The following is a 19,879-nucleotide window of genomic DNA, read 5'->3' as shown; positions in this document are numbered from 1 at the left end:
CTCTCTCTCTCTCTCTCTCTCTCTCTCTCTCTCTCTCTCTCTCTCTCTATCTCGCTCGCTCGCTCGCTCGCTCGCTTGATCGTTCGTGCGTGCATGCGTCCATCCACATCCAATGTCCTCTCTTTCATTCTCTCTCTCTCTCTGTCGCTCCGTTAATTCCACCTAGGCTATCTTGCGCGCGGATGATACCTGTCGCCAGCGCTTCTTTCTTTTGCGTTACATATTTCTATCCTCAGATCCCGCGCTACCGCGGCTCGCCTTTTGTCTTTCGCAAAAACACCCCGGCTATTCTCGGTCGCGGTTTGTCTCCCTGTGCTCGTGAGCGAATACGCGCTCCCCCCTCCTTTCCTCGGGTTCCGTTTGGCTGAAAATATCGCCTTCACTTCGCTGCGGTGCGTACCCTACCGTTCGTTCGTTCATTCGTTCGTTCGCGTATATCAAGAATCTCAGCGCGTCTCTATATCTCTTTTCGCATAATTCGGTTTCTCACGCTCTTCTTTTCTCTGCTTCCGCACCCGCTCGCCCTCGCACCTATCTCGCTCTCTTTCTTCCTCTTCCTCAGTTTCCGACTCGTCATCCGCGGCACGCTTCCCCTATAATAAACCGGTGTCCCTTGCCCGCCACCATCTCTCCTCCTTCTCCTCCTTCTTCTCCTCATCATCATCATCGTCATCACCATCATCATTCTCTGTCCTTCCGTCTCATCTCTCTAGTACCTGTGTGCGCGCGCGCATACACACACACACACACACACATATATACACATACATACGAACGCAGCGCGCCTGTCATACGACCTAGCCATCCGTGACACCGAGTCACGACGTCCACGACGAAGAAGCCGACTACTCGCCGATCCTTTTGCTCTTATAAAACTGTTCCTTTTTCTCGGTTCCGCGGGCGGAACTTTTCTGCGGCACGCGAACTTTTCCCTCATCTCCTGTCCGCGTTTATCTTGCGCTCCCCCGAATCCGCGACACGTGGATCGCATTGGTTTGACATTGATCTTTGACTTCGATTTCCGCTCGCTTGATCGGTTGGACCGATGGAGACGCGGATATTCACGAAATCTGAATCGGCTTTTGCGAGTACGCGAAACGCGAGCAGAGAGGAACAACCACCATCTCCCCCTCCTGAGAAAACTCAACGACTCTTAATCCCCTCTTTCACGCGCGCCACCTCCCTCCTTCGTTGACGAGTCTCCTCTACTTTCCTGCACCTCTTCTGCTCTCGTCCACCTCTTCCTCTTCTTCTTCTTCTTCTTCTTCATCATCTAAGTCTCTGCCCCCGTTCCTCTCTGGCTTTCCTCTCTTCTCTCTCTTTCTCTCTCTCTCTCTCTCTCTCTCTCTCTCTCTCTCTCTCTCTCTCTCTCTCTCTCTCTCTCTCTCTCTCTCGCGCCCCAGCTTTCTCTCCCTTTTCCTCTCTCCCGACGTGTACGCACTTACCTGCGGAACGCGGTCGTACGTGCCCGACGGTGGCGCTTCGGCTTAACGAACTCCGCTGGCGCCGAAGGAAGGAAAGATCGTCTCGTGGTCGGCGGCAGCGGCGGATCGCCTCGATCCGGCCGCGATACACAACACGCTCCTGAGTACGAGGAGTCGTCCGCGGCATGCGGCGGTGCGTGCGTGCATGCGTGCGTACATGCGTTCGTTCGTACGTTCTCTCTTCTCTCTCCGTTCAGTGCGCGGCACTAGCACGACGTACCGCACACAGTGTGTCGGTCTCTCTCGCCCACGTATACGTGTGTGTGTGTATGTGTATGTGTGTCGCAGAGCCCGCGAACGCATCGTCATTGAGTGCACGACGTCGTCGCGCCGACTAGAACCGCACGACGTAGAGCGATAACGGCGAACCTGAAGACAGCAGCACCACACACGGAGGAGAGGGTGTCGACGCGGTCGGAATCGGAGCTATCTCGCTCTTTTTTCTACGAGGAAAAAGCGGAGAAGAAGAGAGCGACAACGAAGAGACATCCGTCCATCTCCTTGGCAGACCGATCGACCCGCGAAACCGCGTCCGGCGACGCGGTTTCATATTTTCGGCTCTCGCTCCCACCTCCTCTTCCTCCTCCTCCTCCTCCTTCTCCTCCTCCGCCTCCTTCTGCTCCTCCTCGCGAGATACGCTCTCTATCTCCTCGCCACGCCGACTCGCCGTGTCCTCCGCTCCGCTCCCTCCATCCACGGGCTCGCCTCGGAGCAGCGGGCGGTTGCGCAAGCAGGTATTCGGAAATAACCCGTGGGTCGCAGTTATGAATTGATAGCAAACACATGGTGGACACGCCGTGCTCCGCGCGTCCGATCAGTGCGCCGTGTCGAAGGCTCCCGGGCCTTTCCTCGACTTCTCTCGTCCGCCTCCTCCTCGCAACGTGACCGCTTCGCGAGGGTTAAGACTACCGTGGTTGACAGATCGACCGACTGCCGCTCGAGATCTGAGATCTGCGCGCTCTTGTCGTAATTCGCACGCGCCGTCCACGTCGATGGCGCGGGGAACGATCGTCCGTGGCTTCATCAGCGAGCAACGCGTTGTACTCCTCGTCCTTATTGAAAGTGTCTCGACGTGACAACGTCGGTTTTACCATACAACTCTTTACTGCAAACAGGTCTTCTCGTTAAAGGCGAGAGGCACTTGATATTATGAGGTAAACAGCCGGAACTTTGCGTTTCCGGTCGACAATGAATCTAAGAAGTAACGGATTGTTGATGTGTGATTATCGATCATGCGCGCGAAAGTTTGACACCGAAACGAGACGAGAACTCGCGATCGTTTTCAATGGTGCACCTTCAGCTTGGACGTTCTTGCTGTGGACAGCTGCACTTGTGTCGTGAAAAACATTGAAAGAGAGAAGAGAGAGAGAGAGAGAGAGAGAGAGAGAGAGAGAGAGAAACGTGAAAACATAAATTTGGTAGTAAACGAGATACGCGAGCAACACGTTTGAGAAGAGAAACCGGACGAATGACACTGATAATCCCGGACTACGTGTATGTGCAGTGATTACACAAGATCGGCACTCATGTACGTTGATTACGGCGGCGACACTTATGCCGGAATGGGAATCAAGGCCATGAAGTCCTTTGGCAGGCCCAGAGGTAGGAAATTCTCGTAAAGTGGACCGTGCGATTGTTATACACGGAAAATGAATTGTTTGGTCGAATTAATCAGAATTCAGGATATATTAACCAGATACCTATTTGATAAGATATGAACAAATTATGTTTTTGGTTAAGATAACCAGATAAATTTCGTTACACACGTTTGGTTGAAGTAACCATAATAATAAAATTATATTCACATTTTTAGAAATTATTATTCTAGAAATTTTTTTTATTCTAGATTATTTTTTTTTAAGTTGCCTCTTAAGTTATTAATATATGATTATTGTGCTTGAAATTTAATTGATTCGATGTTGTATTTGAAAAACTCGCCTTTATCTTGGCGGGATTCGAAACCTCTGAATTGGATGCCGTCTGTCCACGCGCCACATTACTTTTTTAATTGATAGATACGTTGTATATTCTCTACCTATATTGTAATCAGTATTGAATATCAGAATGTGCGATTATAATAATCAAAAATTCTATTTACTTCAACCAACAGTTGTTTAATCAAACGTTCATCCAACCATGTTTTATAATCATAATAAGTAGACACTTGGATGTTATAATTGGATTAACCAAATTCTGATCGCTGTTAGATCTAAATGTTCTGATTGGCGAGTAGAAAAAAATATTTTATCATAATAACCGAGAATTTTCTATTTAGTTCAACCAAATCTTGTTTCAACCAAACATGTTATGTTAACCCCACCATGATTGTTTCTTTCCGTGTAGGACTGTTTATCTTATTTCAGTCATTTCCATTAGAGAGAAAACAAAATCTGTTGTTTTAGAGTTTGCACTAATTTCACCGTCTTTCGGATATTTGGGCAATCCTTTCTTCTTTCAAATTCATCGTAAGCGTTGCGATGCAAAAGCTTGGCGCTAATACGAATTGCGAATAAAACAAACGAATGAGTAGACTGATTCGTCAAACGCCGTTAGATTCTCGCGCTCTGCCCGTCAAATACTCATTTTATTTCGGTTTCCGTCTCTGACGTAGCGCGTTATTTATATGATATCATCAATGAGATATATAAATTGCGTCGTATCGAATTCGTTAAATATTTAGATACAAGAAAGACGTGGCATAATTTTTACAAGTAATGTTTTTGGCGGAAATATCATGGCTATCAGTTCGATCCTTATCGAATCACAGCATGTTAAATGTTTTCAAAACTTTTTGTCTTGCGACGAGTATGTAGACTTGTCAAACTGATAGTCGTGAGATTTCCGCCGTGAACATGTTCCTAAATCGTTACGCCTTTCTCATATCTAAATATTTAATGAGATCGATATGACGCGATTTATATAATATCTCATTGACGATATCATAAAATAACGCAACGTCAGGGGAAATAGAAATAAAAACTGCAGTATTTGACGGGCAGAGCGCGAGAATCGCGACGTTTGGTGAATCTTTAGTCTGAACTCTTATCCGTTTGGTTGCATTCGTAGTAATACTAAGCTTTTGCATCGCAATGTGTGCTACGATATTCATTTGAAGGAAGAAAGGATTGCATAAATATCTGGCAAGTATCCGAAAAACGATAAAATTAGTGCAACTTTAAAGCAACGGAAAGAGAGCTACTCTCTCTCTCTCTCTCTCTCTCTCTCTCTCTCTGATTGAAATCACGTCGAAACAATTTTTGATCCCAACAATAATTAAAAATCTTTATAATTTTTAGTTGTCGTGTTAATTCAGTTATCCGAAAGATAGCGACTCTAAAACGACAGAGAGGAATCTCTTTCTGATTAAAGTCGAGACGAATTTCTATTGATGACAATAATTAAAAATCTTCCAGATTTTTTTCATTATTGTTGCGAATCATTTAACATCACCAGAAAAAATAATATCAATATTGACGATACGATTTCAAGCAGAACACAGGTTCAAAGAACACAGGTTCAAAGAACGAGACATTTGGAAAGTGTCTAAAAAAATTTGGATACATTTTGCAAACTCCTTTAGGACATGCGTTTTTGTTTGTGTTGCCTGCGATCGTAGCGAAAGGGTGAGATATACGAACGCGATCCGCGCGTAGTCCCAGCTCCCTCGCTCGCCGCACGCGCTCCACTTCCGGAGATGAAAACTAACCCTGACTTTGACACTGGAGACACTATAATCGTGCCAACGTGATTAACGCATACGTGACTTGGTTCGCGACAGATTGTAACAGATGTCATCGGGACGTCGCTCGCATCAGCCGCGTACCGTGCGTTACTCGCGTGGACTTCCTGCAGTTGGGAGGACTCGCTGCTACGACGTTCATATTTCGACTTATGCTAACTTATGATAATCTTCCCGATTCGATTTGTGCGAAATAAATGAACGAGAAGTCGGATCGAATAATTGCATTTACCCGTCTAATATTTAAAATTATCAATTTAAAAACGAAACAATTAGGGCATCATACAGAGAGTAAACAGTCCTGTCGAATAGCTGCATATCTTGAGAACAAAATAAACACATATCAAAGAGAATAAATAAATAAAATATAAATATGTTTACTAAAGGTTTTCAGATATATTTACTTCAGATATATTGTAACAATGATATGTATAATAATGATTATTAGACTTCCTGAGATAAATATCCGACCTGAGATAAAATGTTTATCCGACTTCTTGAGATAAGATGTTTACCAGGTGATATAATTGTCTGCGACTTCTTAATTGTAGCGACGTAAAATTTAAAATTAATTTCGTCACCAGAGATAATTTTGTTTACGTCGCACGCGCGGCACCGACTAACCCGAGTTATTTCTCACGCACGAATTGCAGTGGAAAAATCGAGCGTAAGCGAGAAATTGCGAAAAGCAACTTTTATTTCTCGTACGAGCACTCGAGCGTGGAAGGAATCTCGAGGAGATTCTTGTGTGTGCCGGGCTGTGAATAAAATAGAGAGACGAGAGTCGCGCAAAAATCCGAATCGCGGCGAAGTTCATCCGCGTGAGTTCGCGTAGTCGCGCAGTTCCCTACGCCTCCTGTGCGATCCTTAAGTAGGGGATCTGTCGGGCGAGTAGCTGCTATTCGACGATGCTTCCTGGCAACCGGTTTCGCGGCGAGTGCTTGATCCGTTTTCTTCGCGCGGATATCGCGCGCAAGTAGAGCTCTTACTATTCAAAGTATTCCTGGTATTCGTATATTGGATTAATATCGACAGCGTTACATGGCGGAGAACGCGCGCGCACGACTCTACGCGGATGTATTCCTGCGCTCTCGAACAGCGATCCGATCAAGCCGAGTACAACACACTACGCGGCCGGTAATGAGCGGGGAATTAGCTTTGCGTTGTCGCGAAGAAAAAAGAAATGAAAGAGAAGAAGAAGAAGAAGAAGAAGAAGAAAGCCCCGTCTCGCTCGAGGAGGCCGTCGACTCCTCCGCGAGAGAACGCGATCGAAGGCGTTATGGATACACTTTCGACGTGATTTACACGCGTCGCGATTTTCAAGTCGAGTTTAACAATTAATAAGCGCGACACTTGGAGCTTTAGATCTGTAAATGCGAATTGTGTCTTATTAATCATCGTGTCCTTTCACTTCCATTCATTGCGTCAGTATGTGTCTCGAGGTGCGCGACGTTTCCTTCCAATCGGCTCGGCGGCGGCGCTCACCACGTCCCGCAACCTGGACGCGCGCAAAGATTCGGAAACGTTATTTGTGGAGGGACGCGAGGGAGAGAGTAACCGACCGGCGTTTTTCCGGCGCGTTACTTCTCGATCGACGTTTCTGCGTCGCGATCGGTGAACTTTTGCGGCATTAAATAATTATCGGCGCGGCTATACCGCTGCTTTCCTGCACCCGCGGAACGCGATATAACGACGCCGCGCTTTTTCGCGTGCTGACAAACTACCGTCGTTACGACTCTAACGAAAGCCGAAGACATTTCTATAACGGTCATTTAGACTTAATGATCGAAAATGGCGGCTCGCATTAGGGGACATTCCGAGAACTCAATGGCCATTAAATCAAGTATGCCTCAGTGTTCGGCTATTGTTTCGGCACTTGTTCTACGAAGAAGCGCAGCAATCTTTCCTCATGCTGAACATTTGACATTGCGTCTACAAACATACAGAAAAAAAAGGAAACAAAATAAGATAAACGAGTGTAAAATTATAAATGTTCCTCGTTTTGTAATCGCGACTGCAGTATTGTCCAACATCGGGTTCGTGTTTCCCGAAAGCCACAAGTCACGGTTATCGTGCATAATCGTACAAAATGAGAAAGTGAAAACTCAAGCCTCACGGCTGAACTTTGAGTCGCGACTTACGTTGATTACAGGCGTGTAAAACATACGCTCGTGTTGCGTCTGTTTTACACTAATCGGCTAACTCGCTTAAGCTGCCGCTGAATAAGATTACAAATAATTGCGCGAAGTAAGAAAGTAAAGGCGCTTTACATGGCGCACCGTCGAGCCATGCCATATAATGGAATAATGGCGGTAACGTAGTATTTCAATAATTCATTTCGTGGAAGCGGCAGGATTGCACCGCAGACACCGACGCAGCAGACGATGCTGATTCTAACTTTCATTGTCAGTGCAATGACATAAGCATCGCGCCGTCACTACTTACGTCTGACGCGTGTACGTACGTATGCGTGCGAGTGCGTGCATACGTAAATTAGAAAACAAGTTGCTCGATAATACATCAGTGAATTAGTCACCTTATAGAACCTTATAGGAAATTACTCGGGTTTTGAATTACTCGTTTATTCGTGGGTAACGCGGCGCTAATGAAAAACCACCTCCGTTGTAATTGCTCCTCTCGTAACAAAGTCGCGGCGGCACTCAGCTGTGCCGCTCACAGCGGTTACATTACACGCAGGAAAAGATCTCATTCCATTGCTAAGAAAAACGATTTACTCAATTTACCTTCCTTCTTTTGCGTAATGGTTCAATCTTTAACAGAGAATATTTTCATGATGATGGTTTTGAAATATATCACAAATTTGAGAAAAGTTCATTATCATGTGCTCAACAGAAGAATTTATTCTCTTCACAAGAATTATAAAACTACTATCGAAGAAGGAGATGATTCATCTCTGTTATAGTGAGCAAACCGAATTTATATTTTAGTTTAATATTCGCGAAACGTGGTTTTGATGAAAATGCTAAGCTTGAATGTATTTTGAATAAATTTGATGTTTATGATGAAAATCCATGATAAATTTGCAGATATATAAACTCGTGAAATACTTGAAGCAAATAAGCACATTTACTTGCAATGCGATTTTTCCGTCTTTACGATTTGTTGTGTGCGGGAACTCGGGGATGTGTCACTCGTGACGCGACGTTACCATTTCGTTTCTGTCGATTCTGTAATTGGCATAACTGTGCAATTCTGATCACGGATTGCGCGACGAAAATTGTGCAATGAAAATACGTCGCAACGGCTACTAGGAGGAGGAGGAGGAGGATATTCGTGGCACTCGACGCATATCGAACCGAAACCACGAAACCATAAAACGAGATATTACACATCCCAACGCCTTTCTATTAATATCCGCGCGTATTTCACAGAGTCAGTCAATCATATCCCAGCTGATTACCGTCGGCAATTTCGTATCGATCCAGTTGTGCGACCTTTGGTGCTATTCGTGGATTTCAATTCTGCGAACGATTCGTGCAAATTGCCAGCCTATCGCGGAGGGAAATGGTGAAATTCACGTTTTTACACCGGATGAAATGCGACCAATTGCTGCTTGTTACTCGAATGCTATCTCGTCTTCAGTCTTGAATAAGTCTTGAATAAAAATTTGTAAATCGTAACGTAACATGTATGTCGCCACTTGAAATCAGATTTATTAACTTATAAAATTTTATGTTCTCACAGAAATATTCACTAATGAATACTGATTATCAATCGCATTGAACATCATGATAATAACATCAAGTTTACGCGTAAGAAATCTTAAAATTTTGAAATGCTCATACATGAAGAAAAAAGTTTAGTCGGATGAACCAATTTCTGGTGAAATACGAACAATTCTAAAATCTGCCAAGTTTCTTCAGCCGGAATTTCTGAATCGTTCATATTTCACTAGAAATTACTTAATCCAACCAAACTTTCTTTTCCGTGCAAAGTCTGAACGTCTGCTGAAAACGTCTCAGAAGATATTCACTAGGCATTCTTTCTTACGCAGACGTAATCATAACGTCATCATTTGGGAATTCCCAAAATCACGATATCGGGAAATCTCGGTGACACAAATCGCACGTGCGCACCACCCACGTGCATGTCCATCACGGCGAGCGAACTGCTGACCCGATTATAGCTATATATACATCAAAAAGTCGCGCATCTGGCGAAGATGTGCCGCGAACACACGACTGCAGAACGTTATCTCGGTTCCGATTTCAAAATGACGGCTGTTTAGCTCCTTCAAACACTCGTAAAGTCCGCTATGTAGAGTGCGTTCGAAGAGGGAGCGCGCGCGCGCGCGCTTTCTCCCGCCCGTGGACAACTACAGTAGCTCGAAGAGCCGACAAGAAGAAATAGCCTTTTGTTTCGATATTCATTCAGCAGACTTTTCCGCGATTCTGCCACTTGAAGACCGGAAGCGATAGTGATCTGCAACTGTTCGCGCAAGCGGTGCAAGCAGATTTGATATCTGATTTTTCGGTACTCAGGTACGCGCGCGCGCACGAGCGAACGAGTGAGCGCAGCGAATGAGCGAGCGCACTTACGCGCGCGCGCGCGCGCGTATCTGCATTTTCGATTCGAGGCGGAATGCGAGCACAACAGATCGAGGCCAGCTCGAATGCTGCGGAACAACTTACAATATTGGCTTTATATTGCTTTGCACACTAGTTTCACGGCGCAACATCGCCTTTATATTGGTTTTATACTGGTTTTGCGGGCGCGCGCGCGCTGCAGGCCACGCGCAATCGGTCGTCTCGCGTTGGTTTTATACGACTTTCACACATAATCAGAATCACATTGCGCTCCCATGCTTATTACCGGCCGCGCTTGTCGGCCGTCGATCACGTTCGACGACGACGCGACTTCAAATCCGGAGTTCGTCACTCCCTTATCTCGGTATTCTCGGTTTAGAAGTCCGGCTTACAATTTCTTCGCATTAAGCCGTCGTTACGCATACGGTCGGAAGAGCGTCGGCGTGCAATCAACCGATAATTAAGGCCACGGCGTGGTGTGGTTTTTCCATGAAGAAAAAGAGATCCGCCAGAAGCCAGATAAAAACGGATTCGCGGTAATCGCATGCGCTCACTCGCTCACTCGTTCGCCATCGCGCGTTATCTGGCAGCGCGAGAGAGGAACGGCTTAATCAGCCGCCGGACGATAATTAACTTCGTGGTCCACGATTCTTGCCGACGACGTATAAACCGCCGCTCGTCGTATATTATAATACGCGCGTATGTGTTCGTGTCGACCATGTCGATCTGTCATCGTATTGGCTGCCATCAGGCGCCCAGGAAGTCGGTAAAGGCGTGCGTCGCCACTATCTCTATTATTATCATTTGTTTGTTTATCTGAGTGAAACACACTCTGTGATAACTAATGGTGATGCTACCGCACCAAAGAGACAGGCAACATTGCCTCCCTCGATAAGACTCGAAGATTTTATACCGAGAAAACTGAAGAGTAGTGGTGTACTCGAAATATCAGAGTTCTATCGGGTGTTTCAATCATTCTTTTGACGACTCTCTTGAGTTTCTCGATTGAACATCATTCGCTTCACCCGTTATGCACGTTAGTTTTCACTCTGAAGCTCTTTATCGACCCTGAGACAGACGTCAATATGTCTTTTCGCAAGCAAAGTTTCCCCGATGCGTGTCGTTTGATCAGAATTTTCCTCCGTGTGTCAACTCCGCTTCGACGACTACGTTACACAGAGTCAAATTAGTCTTCAAATGTTCCCCGTGAATGACGAATTACGGCGCACAACTCGGCGCTCATCTCTGTCATCGAGCAGTCCTACCTCTCGAACCAAGTGTCAGAGAAATGGTTGAAATATAAATATGTCCACTAAAGACGAAGATAGACGAAAAGTATCAGATGCTTCGAGTACCTATTCGATGATATAGACTTATAGATCGCGCACTATTACAGGACGATTGATGACAAGATTGAAAAACAGAGAAATATTAAATGAAAAATGTTTTCTTTGTCACATAGTAGAAGGGAAGGAACAAAATAAAAAAAATGAAACATACCGAAAGAAAGAAAGGACGTATTAAACATTTTTTTTCTTCGTTGTCCTACCAACTACTAGACAACAGAGAAGCATCTTACTCTACGTTGCTCTCTTTTACCAATGCTGATCCTTCCTGCAACAATACGCAGTCTATTCTACAATGTCAATGCGACAAGTTCGAAGAAGCGACTTCCCGACTTTGTTGTTTCGCGCAATCCGTGAAAGAAGCCGCCACACGACGCATGGCCGGCAGCTCGAATTAATTAGCAAGAGCGCGACAATGGCGAATTACGCCAATGGAAGATTACTTATAACTAATTATGGAATATACTCCTGTCGGCCGCGCTATCTCGGCGAAACACGCGGTTTCGCGATAATCGTCGGTTAACAATGACGCTACCGCTTGTTACCATCGCTTGTTATCAACTCGCTCGTGTTCGCTCGCTAGTTTTCACACTCGTACAAGAAGAAGGACTCCTCCCTCCTTCTCTTGGTCCTAATGCCTAGATGAAAGAGTTATCAGTTGCGTCGGCAATCGAGCGTTCGAGATTGCGTTATCCCGGTTGGGGATTACCATCGTAGTTCTGTGGTACCTCTCTCCTTGAATTTTTCCGAGTCCGAATGAACTGATAATCTCGGTTTGCCCGCGCGCATTCGCCACCCTGCGTATGATAATTCGCGGTCAACGATAACGTATCTTGAATCATTACCGGTGGAGCGTTATTATCAGCCCGGGACACAAAGCGCTCCGTTTTTCAGTGCGCTACAAAAGTTGACGCGTTTAATAATCATTTAATAGCAACTGAAAGATTCGTTAGGAGGAGTCCCCACTCAGCGTCAATTGCTCTCAGTTGTCCCAATCGAGTTTTCATGTAGCTAAATGTTCAGGTGAATGTTTTCACTCTCAATAACAGAGATGTTATTTCTCGTTAGCGAGTTTTTCGTCTGGTCCCCATTTAATTGTATAAACTGAAATCTTTTTTTCGTGTGCACTTACCGTTTGAATCGAGATATTAGCTCTACTTAATATTCTGAAGAATCAGTGTACATGGAAACCAAAATCCTACTCAGCGCTTCTAAAATGACAGAAAACGCAACAAAATGCCATTTGAAACTTTCAGCAAAGTTACTTTCGGATCAAAATGTCGACTCGGGAAATCTCCCGAGTTCTTTGTACAATCTTCAACCTTCGACTGTACGTTGGATTGGCTCTCTGCGGGATCAACGACTGTCCCTTGTCAACTATCGCGAAGAACGACCGATCTACCGCAAAAGTGTCCATTTTATTCGCACTTAGCATTCTATCGGATGTAATTTAGACGCGCCGCGCGTGAGCAACACGCCTGTCGGATTCGCTCGCGTCGTACGCGTTTGTACGTCTCGTAAGAGCATAGAATTCCGCTTACTTCCCCCGGAGGGCTTCGGGAGTACGGGATGAATGGCCTTACAGCCTAGTCACGCCAATGGATGGACGAAACCGAAGGAGCGCGCGCGAGAGAGCCACCGAGCGAAGCAACAGGTGTATACCACGGAAAGGCGCGGGGGCCGCCGGTGGTGTGCCGATACGCCAACACGTGCTTGTCTTGTACTCCTGCACGTAGGGCGCCCTTGGTTCGACGTACAACCGACGCTGGCCCGCGGCTCTCGCTCGCTAAGTCGTCCTCACGTCTTCCTATTCTTGATTGGCACTTCTTGAACGAGCTTCTCGTCAAATTCAAGAAACTACCTCGGCAATGAAGGTTAAATCGTTTCGTGCACAACTACGTAACAGTCACGGAACAATTTGCAATTCCAGTTGCATGAAAAGTCCGATCTTTTCGCAAAATCGTCGCCTTTCCTCTCCTTCACCGAGGATGTTCTGTAAAACAGTTAAGCCTTTCTGTAAAATGAGATTGAATCTATTCTGATCGTTTGTGTGTTAATTTGAAGCGTTTCAAGTTTGCAACCGCAGCCTTGCTGAACGATTAATTTTCATTAGATTCTGTTTACCTTTTACGCTTTTTTCTCTCTTTTATTCGTACACTATAATTATCCCTATTCGTCATCGCGGTTTCCTCCTTTTTCGGCAACGAATACATCTTCATGCTGTGTCGAAATGTAAAAAATAACAATTCTCGCGAGACGGCGCGAGAGGAAAAAACAAAACGGCAGACGATTTTGGAGACGCGCTGTTCTCTCTCTTTCTCTCTCTCTCTCTCTCTCTCTCTCTCCCCCTCCCTCTCCTAACAGTTTGCTCGGAACAGCTGCCGCAGTTGTTTGGTTGCCGAGTATTCTCGAGGTGTCGAGGAAAGAGGGATAAGCCAGAAGACGTTGGTAGCACGTGCCTCGCGCCAGCTATGCTTACCCTGGCGTACTCCAGATGGACGAGAGAAAAAAAATCTCCTTATAAACAACTGCGGGAGTTTTCGGGGTCACGTTTGGAGCTGCTCTTCACATGTCGCGGTTCATTCGCTCGGCTCGATTATCCGGAAATCAAAAATTCATCACAGCAGCCACGGTTATTATTAAAATATATTCCCATTGTATTTTTTTATTATTTATTGAATATTGTTTTTGAAGCAACACACATTTCAGTTTTATTTTAATTTCATATATTTTTATTTTGTTATTAATATCCATGCGATCTGCCACTTATATATTGTACATACATGTATTCGTTCATTGTAGTAGTACGAAAATCTTTAACAATCGTTTTGTCACGTATAAAACAGAATTATTAATGAGAGAAACGAGAAGGGAGAAATTTGAGTGCAGATAAAGTACGCAGCTAATAAAGTGAGGAAACAATGATCTTAAAATACCAGGTATCTCGTACGGTTACTAATACGTATTGTGCGAGTGAAAGACTTCGGCGGAAGTAGGAAGATCGGATGCAAACTTTCTAAATGCGATAGACACACACACACACACACACACACACACACACACACACACACACACACACACACACACACACTTTGTAATTAGAATCGTGAACATTTATGGGCGAAATACATTCCGTTCAAAAGTGATAATTGTATTTCATTGTCGTGAATCGTTGTCGTGAATTGATTACCGCGATTATATACGAAATAACAAAATTTTAATTTCTAAAAAAAGCAACTGCAATTTTGTAAACGGAAAAAACAACGTCATTGGTGTAACTGAGTTCTCTATTATCTGGGAACTGAAAACAAAACTCACTTGTAGGAACGGAAAGATTCTTGCAGGAGGTTTTTACTCAGCCAATTGCTGTCAGCTACCTCAAACGTGTTTTAATGCAGCTAAATATTGTCGGTGATAGTAACAGAAATATTATTTCTCGTCAGCGAGTTTTTGCGTTTGATTCTCATTCAGTTCTCATTTGGTTCTTATTCACACGAACCGTTTTTCCAATTCAAATTTAATTCTACCACAACGATCATTTATATAAGGGGATATATTATTAAATATATTTAACGGAATTATGTGTGTCATAAACGCACTAAAAAAATACTGGAAAATTTATTTGTCATATATGTAGTTTCTTTCATACAGAAAAATCAACTTTATATCCCACAAGTAAGTCCCCAAATATGCTTTTTCTCAAGGCGGTGTTTGAAATTAATATATATCTTATGTTTTGCAAATTTCCCGAGATATTCGGAGACTTTGTTTTTGAAATCCTACTGAAATGTCCGTCTGACAACGTTGCGTAATACACTAATGAATATTTTTGCAACTCTAATGAAAGCACAATACAAATAAAAAGGACTTTCCTTTTTTTTTTACTACAGATTATCCTGAAACGCCGCGGCAGATTGCATACATTACATTATTCTTCAGACTACAAATGCGTATTTTAATCCAATTAAGGTTACCGAATAGAGAAAATATTTTTACCGATCCGACATTAATTGCTTCGAAAGAAGTACCTGGCCGTCATACCCGTCGCGAATAACGCAAACTATGCAAATTTATGTTGGTCGTGTCGGGTCAAATGCCATTTAGGTCGCGAGTCTCGGGTGTTTTGAATTTCCATTCGATTAAGTAACAATCACGCTCTGTCTAAATCGACGTCGCGCGACTTATCGATCGATCGATCGTTCGACCGATACCGACCGCATATGCCGAGTACGTTTTATTAAAAGAGAGAAAAAAATAGGAAAACTCGTTAATTTGATGCACCGACAACTGGCGGCACCTGCCAGCTGAGCGTCGTCGCATGGTATCGCGATCTCCTCCCCCCTATTTCGGGGATACAAATGATACATTACGAATGTAGCGGTTCTGATTTATAAAGCGACATGGCGATATTACACAGATCCGATATTACGACCCTCGCCGTACACATTGTCGCCTTTGTCGCGAAGTTTCCGAACGATAGCCAAAAATCTTACGATTGTCCTTGTGCACTTTAGTTGCCATTTGCATAATTATATTCACGAATCGTGAATCGGCAGCAGAAATCGACACGGTCAAATAAACGTATTGAACAATTCAGTTGAAATCCTCGTTTCTCGACGATATAGAAGGTAGTACTCGAAAGTGTTAAAATGCACACCCAAATATTTAAGTATCACGTACATGGATAATATATGTGTGCACGTTGTAGAGAACGCAAAGAGATCTTGTTCTTCAACTTGAATGAAATCAGTCAAATTACCTAATCGGTAATCCCCGAAATATACCGAGAGTAAAAATATCTAAAAAAAATAACGAATATTTATTTAATGGATCCTCGTAACATATTTACTTAAATCTAAATCCTTTTACTTAAATGGAACGAACAGTTGATTTTATTTTATGAAAAGCTAAGATTTTGAGAAAATGTATATTTTCTGATTTGAAAAATATTTTATATCACTATAAGTGAATATGTGTGATTAGTACTCACCGAACAAATATTTTTTATGTTCTAAATATTCTCCCAGTGTACGCACGCGTGTATCTGCTGCATATTTTTCTTCAATAGTCCTTTTTAAAATACTTTTGCTAAACACTCTCTCCAACGGGAGAATATATTTATTAAAACTTTTAATAGAGAGGACATACTTGACTCTGAAAATTTTTGTTATTTTGATCTTTAAATCAATGAATATCTAAACTATCAACATAGAATATATATATATATATATATATATATATATATATATATATATATATTTGTATTTAAGAAGACGCTACGCTACGGGACATTCGTTATCGAGCATATCGTGCACGTTAAACAATGGAACAATTTGAACCGCTCAATCCGAGTGCGAGACGCGCGCGACGTCATGAAGCCGCGAGGTCGATTGTACACGGGGCAACCACCACGCGAGTATCGGCCACAGACGTCGCGTTCCTCCTGCGAAACTGCGCACCCTTTTGAAATTCTGCGCGCGTAGCAGAGCCGCGTTGGCCGTTGGCACGTGAATTTTCAATAGATCGCCTCCAAGTACGCGTCCAAGAAGTTTGTTCGTTTGTCATTGCTCAACGGTCGCTGGACGTCTCTTCGAGAGATACATAAGCCGATAGGCTACGTGGATAAACTTAAACTATCTATCGTGGATAATCTACGATATTTTTTAACTAAAAACTTAAAAAAAAATTGTTATCAGTCTATCTCTTTTTTAGTGTACTGAACAAAAAATTTATCTAAGTACACGAAGGTCTCCGACGAATTAGTTGAACGTTCTATGTCGTCATGAAAAAACGTCGACTGCGCGTTTACCTCGAGAGAGAAACGCATATCGAGATCGCGAAAGTAGCGCGCGCGCGCGCGAATGCCATAAGGCGCGCGTCTCTCTTTATCTCTCTCCGCTCCCCCTTTTTCTCTCTCTTTATCTCTCGTTCTCCTTGATGTACGCGTCATAGAACGAAGTAATGACGACGACGACGACGACGACGACGACGACGACGACGACGACGACGACGATGTTGCACCTGCACCTGCCTGCCCGGCAGTTGCACCCCTCTTTATGACGATGCTATCTAAGATGGTTGTGCGTGCCCCCTTCGCCGCATCGCCTTCCAGTTCGTTTCGTCGTCGTTTTGTTGCCCGTGCCAGTGCCCATGCCCGAGCTGGTAGCCGCGCGACACCTGACGCATGCACGTAAACGCGCTCGCGCGCGTCCACGTGCACGCACACGCACACACGCGAGCCATAAAGGCGGCTTACCACAGGCTTGCGTACGTGTGTGCGTGTGCGTGCGCGCCTGTGAGAAGCAACATTAACCTGCCTTCTCACACACGAAGAAGCGCGCTTAAACTCCGCTTCTATCCCCCGTTTTACCTCGTTGCCTCTCGCTCGAAACGCCGACAGGTATCACCTCTACCTACCTACCTACCTACCTACCTACCTACCTACCTACCTACCTATCTACAAACGAACGAACGAACAACCGTCCAAGCGACCGGCCCTGCCGCAGATCGCCTCGACATGTAATTTGTTCTAAACTGAAGAAATTGCTACAATCAAGCTTTCTGTATTTCTTGGAATCTTACTCAAAACGAGTAAACAATGGTAGTATCTTCATTCGAGCGATAATGAAAACATTGCCACGCAATTGCTCGAAATCGCAAGAGTAAATGTTTCACTCGAGTTTAGAATGAATTCTGACTCCATATGAGTGAATATGTTTCTGTGACGGTGAAGTACATCAGATTCACTCTTCAACTTTGAGTAAAAATATTCATTTACTGATTCAACGTAGAGAATTCACTCTATATAAGTGAAAAATCACTCGAATTTGAGTGACTCGGTGGCCACTCTACTTTTCGAGTAAAATGTCATTTTAAGATATTTGGAGAGAGAGAGAGAGAGAGAGAGAGAGAGAGAGAGAGAGAGAGAGAGAGAGAGAATACAAGAGAAACTTAAAGGAAACTCTGCTCGGATAATTGAAATTGCAATGTAATTACTGCGACGAGTCATCAGCGGATTCGATGATGAACAACCGGGTCGATATAATTTATCTTGCGTCAACGTGCAATTCGTTCGATATACGAATACGGTATTCGTTTGTGCGAGGGTGATCGCCAGTTTTGTTTGACCCAGCCGTGTGTTCTCTCTTATTAGTTCTATTATTAGTTACTTCGAGAATGACATTATCGTACGTACACACACATTGCGTATCATTGCACAGGTGAGGGAGCCATTTCTGCATCGAACATCGCGAAAGCGTGTACATATAATTTTGTGAATTTTTATTCAAAACTTGTTCTCACGAAAGTGGGAAAAAAAATGTTGCAAAAGGAAGGTCTCTATTATTACATGGGGAGAGTTTTGTACTAAAAATTATTACAGAATCTTATAATCGAAAAATAGATCGCCATTCTGCAGTAATTTATTGTTTTCTTACTTCATATGTGCTACTTATATGGATTTTAGCAACTGAAATTTTTATTTATAAATTTATTATGTTTTTCTAGCGAGATTTACCACGCTGAGAAAAAAAATGCTTAAAAAAACTTACCTGTTGGATATAACAGTTATTTCACAAAAATAAACTTTATTTCACAGAAACAAACTTTATATCCTACAAATAAGTTTTTAAATATATTTTTTTAGTGTATGCTCCTTAGTAAAACAGACCTTAGAAACACCTTAGAAACACCTTAGACCATAAGACAGACCTTAATATTTTCCTGCACTGCTAGAAACATATAGTAAGATGGAAAAAAATTTATATGAAAAAGAGGAAAAATATTTTCTCCGTGTACAACTGGATGACCTAAAATCACGCGAACGTTCTCTTAGGATTCTTGAAAGAAGCTTCTTTATTAACTCTGTATGAAATGAACTCGAAATTTAAATTTAAGCAAGGAGGAACTGTATCGAAAGTAAAATTTATTTAATCGATCCTTTTTGTTTACAGATATACCGGCTCAAGTGCCGCCGTTAACACCTGGGACCAACAAGAAGATGACCGAGGCTCTGGAAGCCTCCTTCGCGTCTTGGGAAAAAGAACGACTTCGTTTGAACATAACTAAAGGTCAGTTTTTCAAAATTGCGTAACTATATATATTAACTACAAGACGTAGGTTTCGGAAACTCGGACGCTCGACATTCTCAACGCTTCTAATTTATTATTCGCAGATGTTAGTATTATCCGTAGCACACACACACACATATAATTCATGCTATTCATCATTCCTCAGAATTTACTATTCTATAATTTCCTCCGTTTGATTTATTATTCCCGCACTGCCTCACCGAGCGAGTTGTTAAAAAATCGCTGCTAGCGTAGAAGGGGAGAGAAACACACGCGCGCGATAAGTGCGTGCGTGCGTGCGTGCATGCATGCGAGAGACGCGTAGACACGGAGACGCGGGTGCGCAATGTGACGCGATGTGCGACGAGGCGGCCGGCGATGTGCAGGAATTGTGAATGTGATGTTGATGGTTCTGATGGGGAGCCGATGCCACACATCCGGTATGCGCATTCAGAGCCACGCGGGTGTGACGTTACTTCCGGTCTACATGCCCCGGGTTCGTACCCTCGGGCCAGATCACCTACGGTCTGACCTCCGTGAACCTAACGAACACAACCTCCTACTCTCTCTCTTTCTCTCTCTTCCCCTCTTTCCCTCTCTCTCGCTCTCTCCCTCTTTCTCTCTCTCCCCCCTCTCTCTCCCTCATTCTCTCTCTCTCTCTCTCTCTCTCTCTCTCTCTCTCTCTCTCTCTCTC

General features: G+C 43.8%; 1 protein-coding gene across 8 annotated transcripts in view; it reads left to right on the top strand.

Annotated features, from left to right (window-relative positions):
* LOC116847105 (ETS-like protein pointed) overlaps nucleotides 1-19,879 on the top strand; it is a 132,195-nt gene that overhangs the window by 75,133 nt on the left and 37,183 nt on the right. For 7 of the 8 annotated variants that reach the window (XM_032821736.1, XM_032821738.1, XM_032821737.1 and 4 more), the window contains one exon: nucleotides 19,069-19,185. In XM_032821736.1, coding sequence (XP_032677627.1) covers nucleotides 19,069-19,185 — 117 coding nt within the window. Of the gene's footprint in view, nucleotides 1-1,992; nucleotides 3,087-19,068; nucleotides 19,186-19,879 lie in introns of those variants that run through there. The other variant, XM_032821742.1, reaches the window with a different exon arrangement.

This window comes from Odontomachus brunneus, unplaced genomic scaffold, assembly GCF_010583005.1.
Source record: "Odontomachus brunneus isolate Ranch 3 - 2012 unplaced genomic scaffold, Obru_v1 Obru_scaffold_073, whole genome shotgun sequence".
Taxonomy (NCBI): Eukaryota; Metazoa; Arthropoda; class Insecta; order Hymenoptera; family Formicidae; genus Odontomachus; species Odontomachus brunneus.
This window is presented reverse-complemented; position numbering and strand designations above follow the sequence as displayed.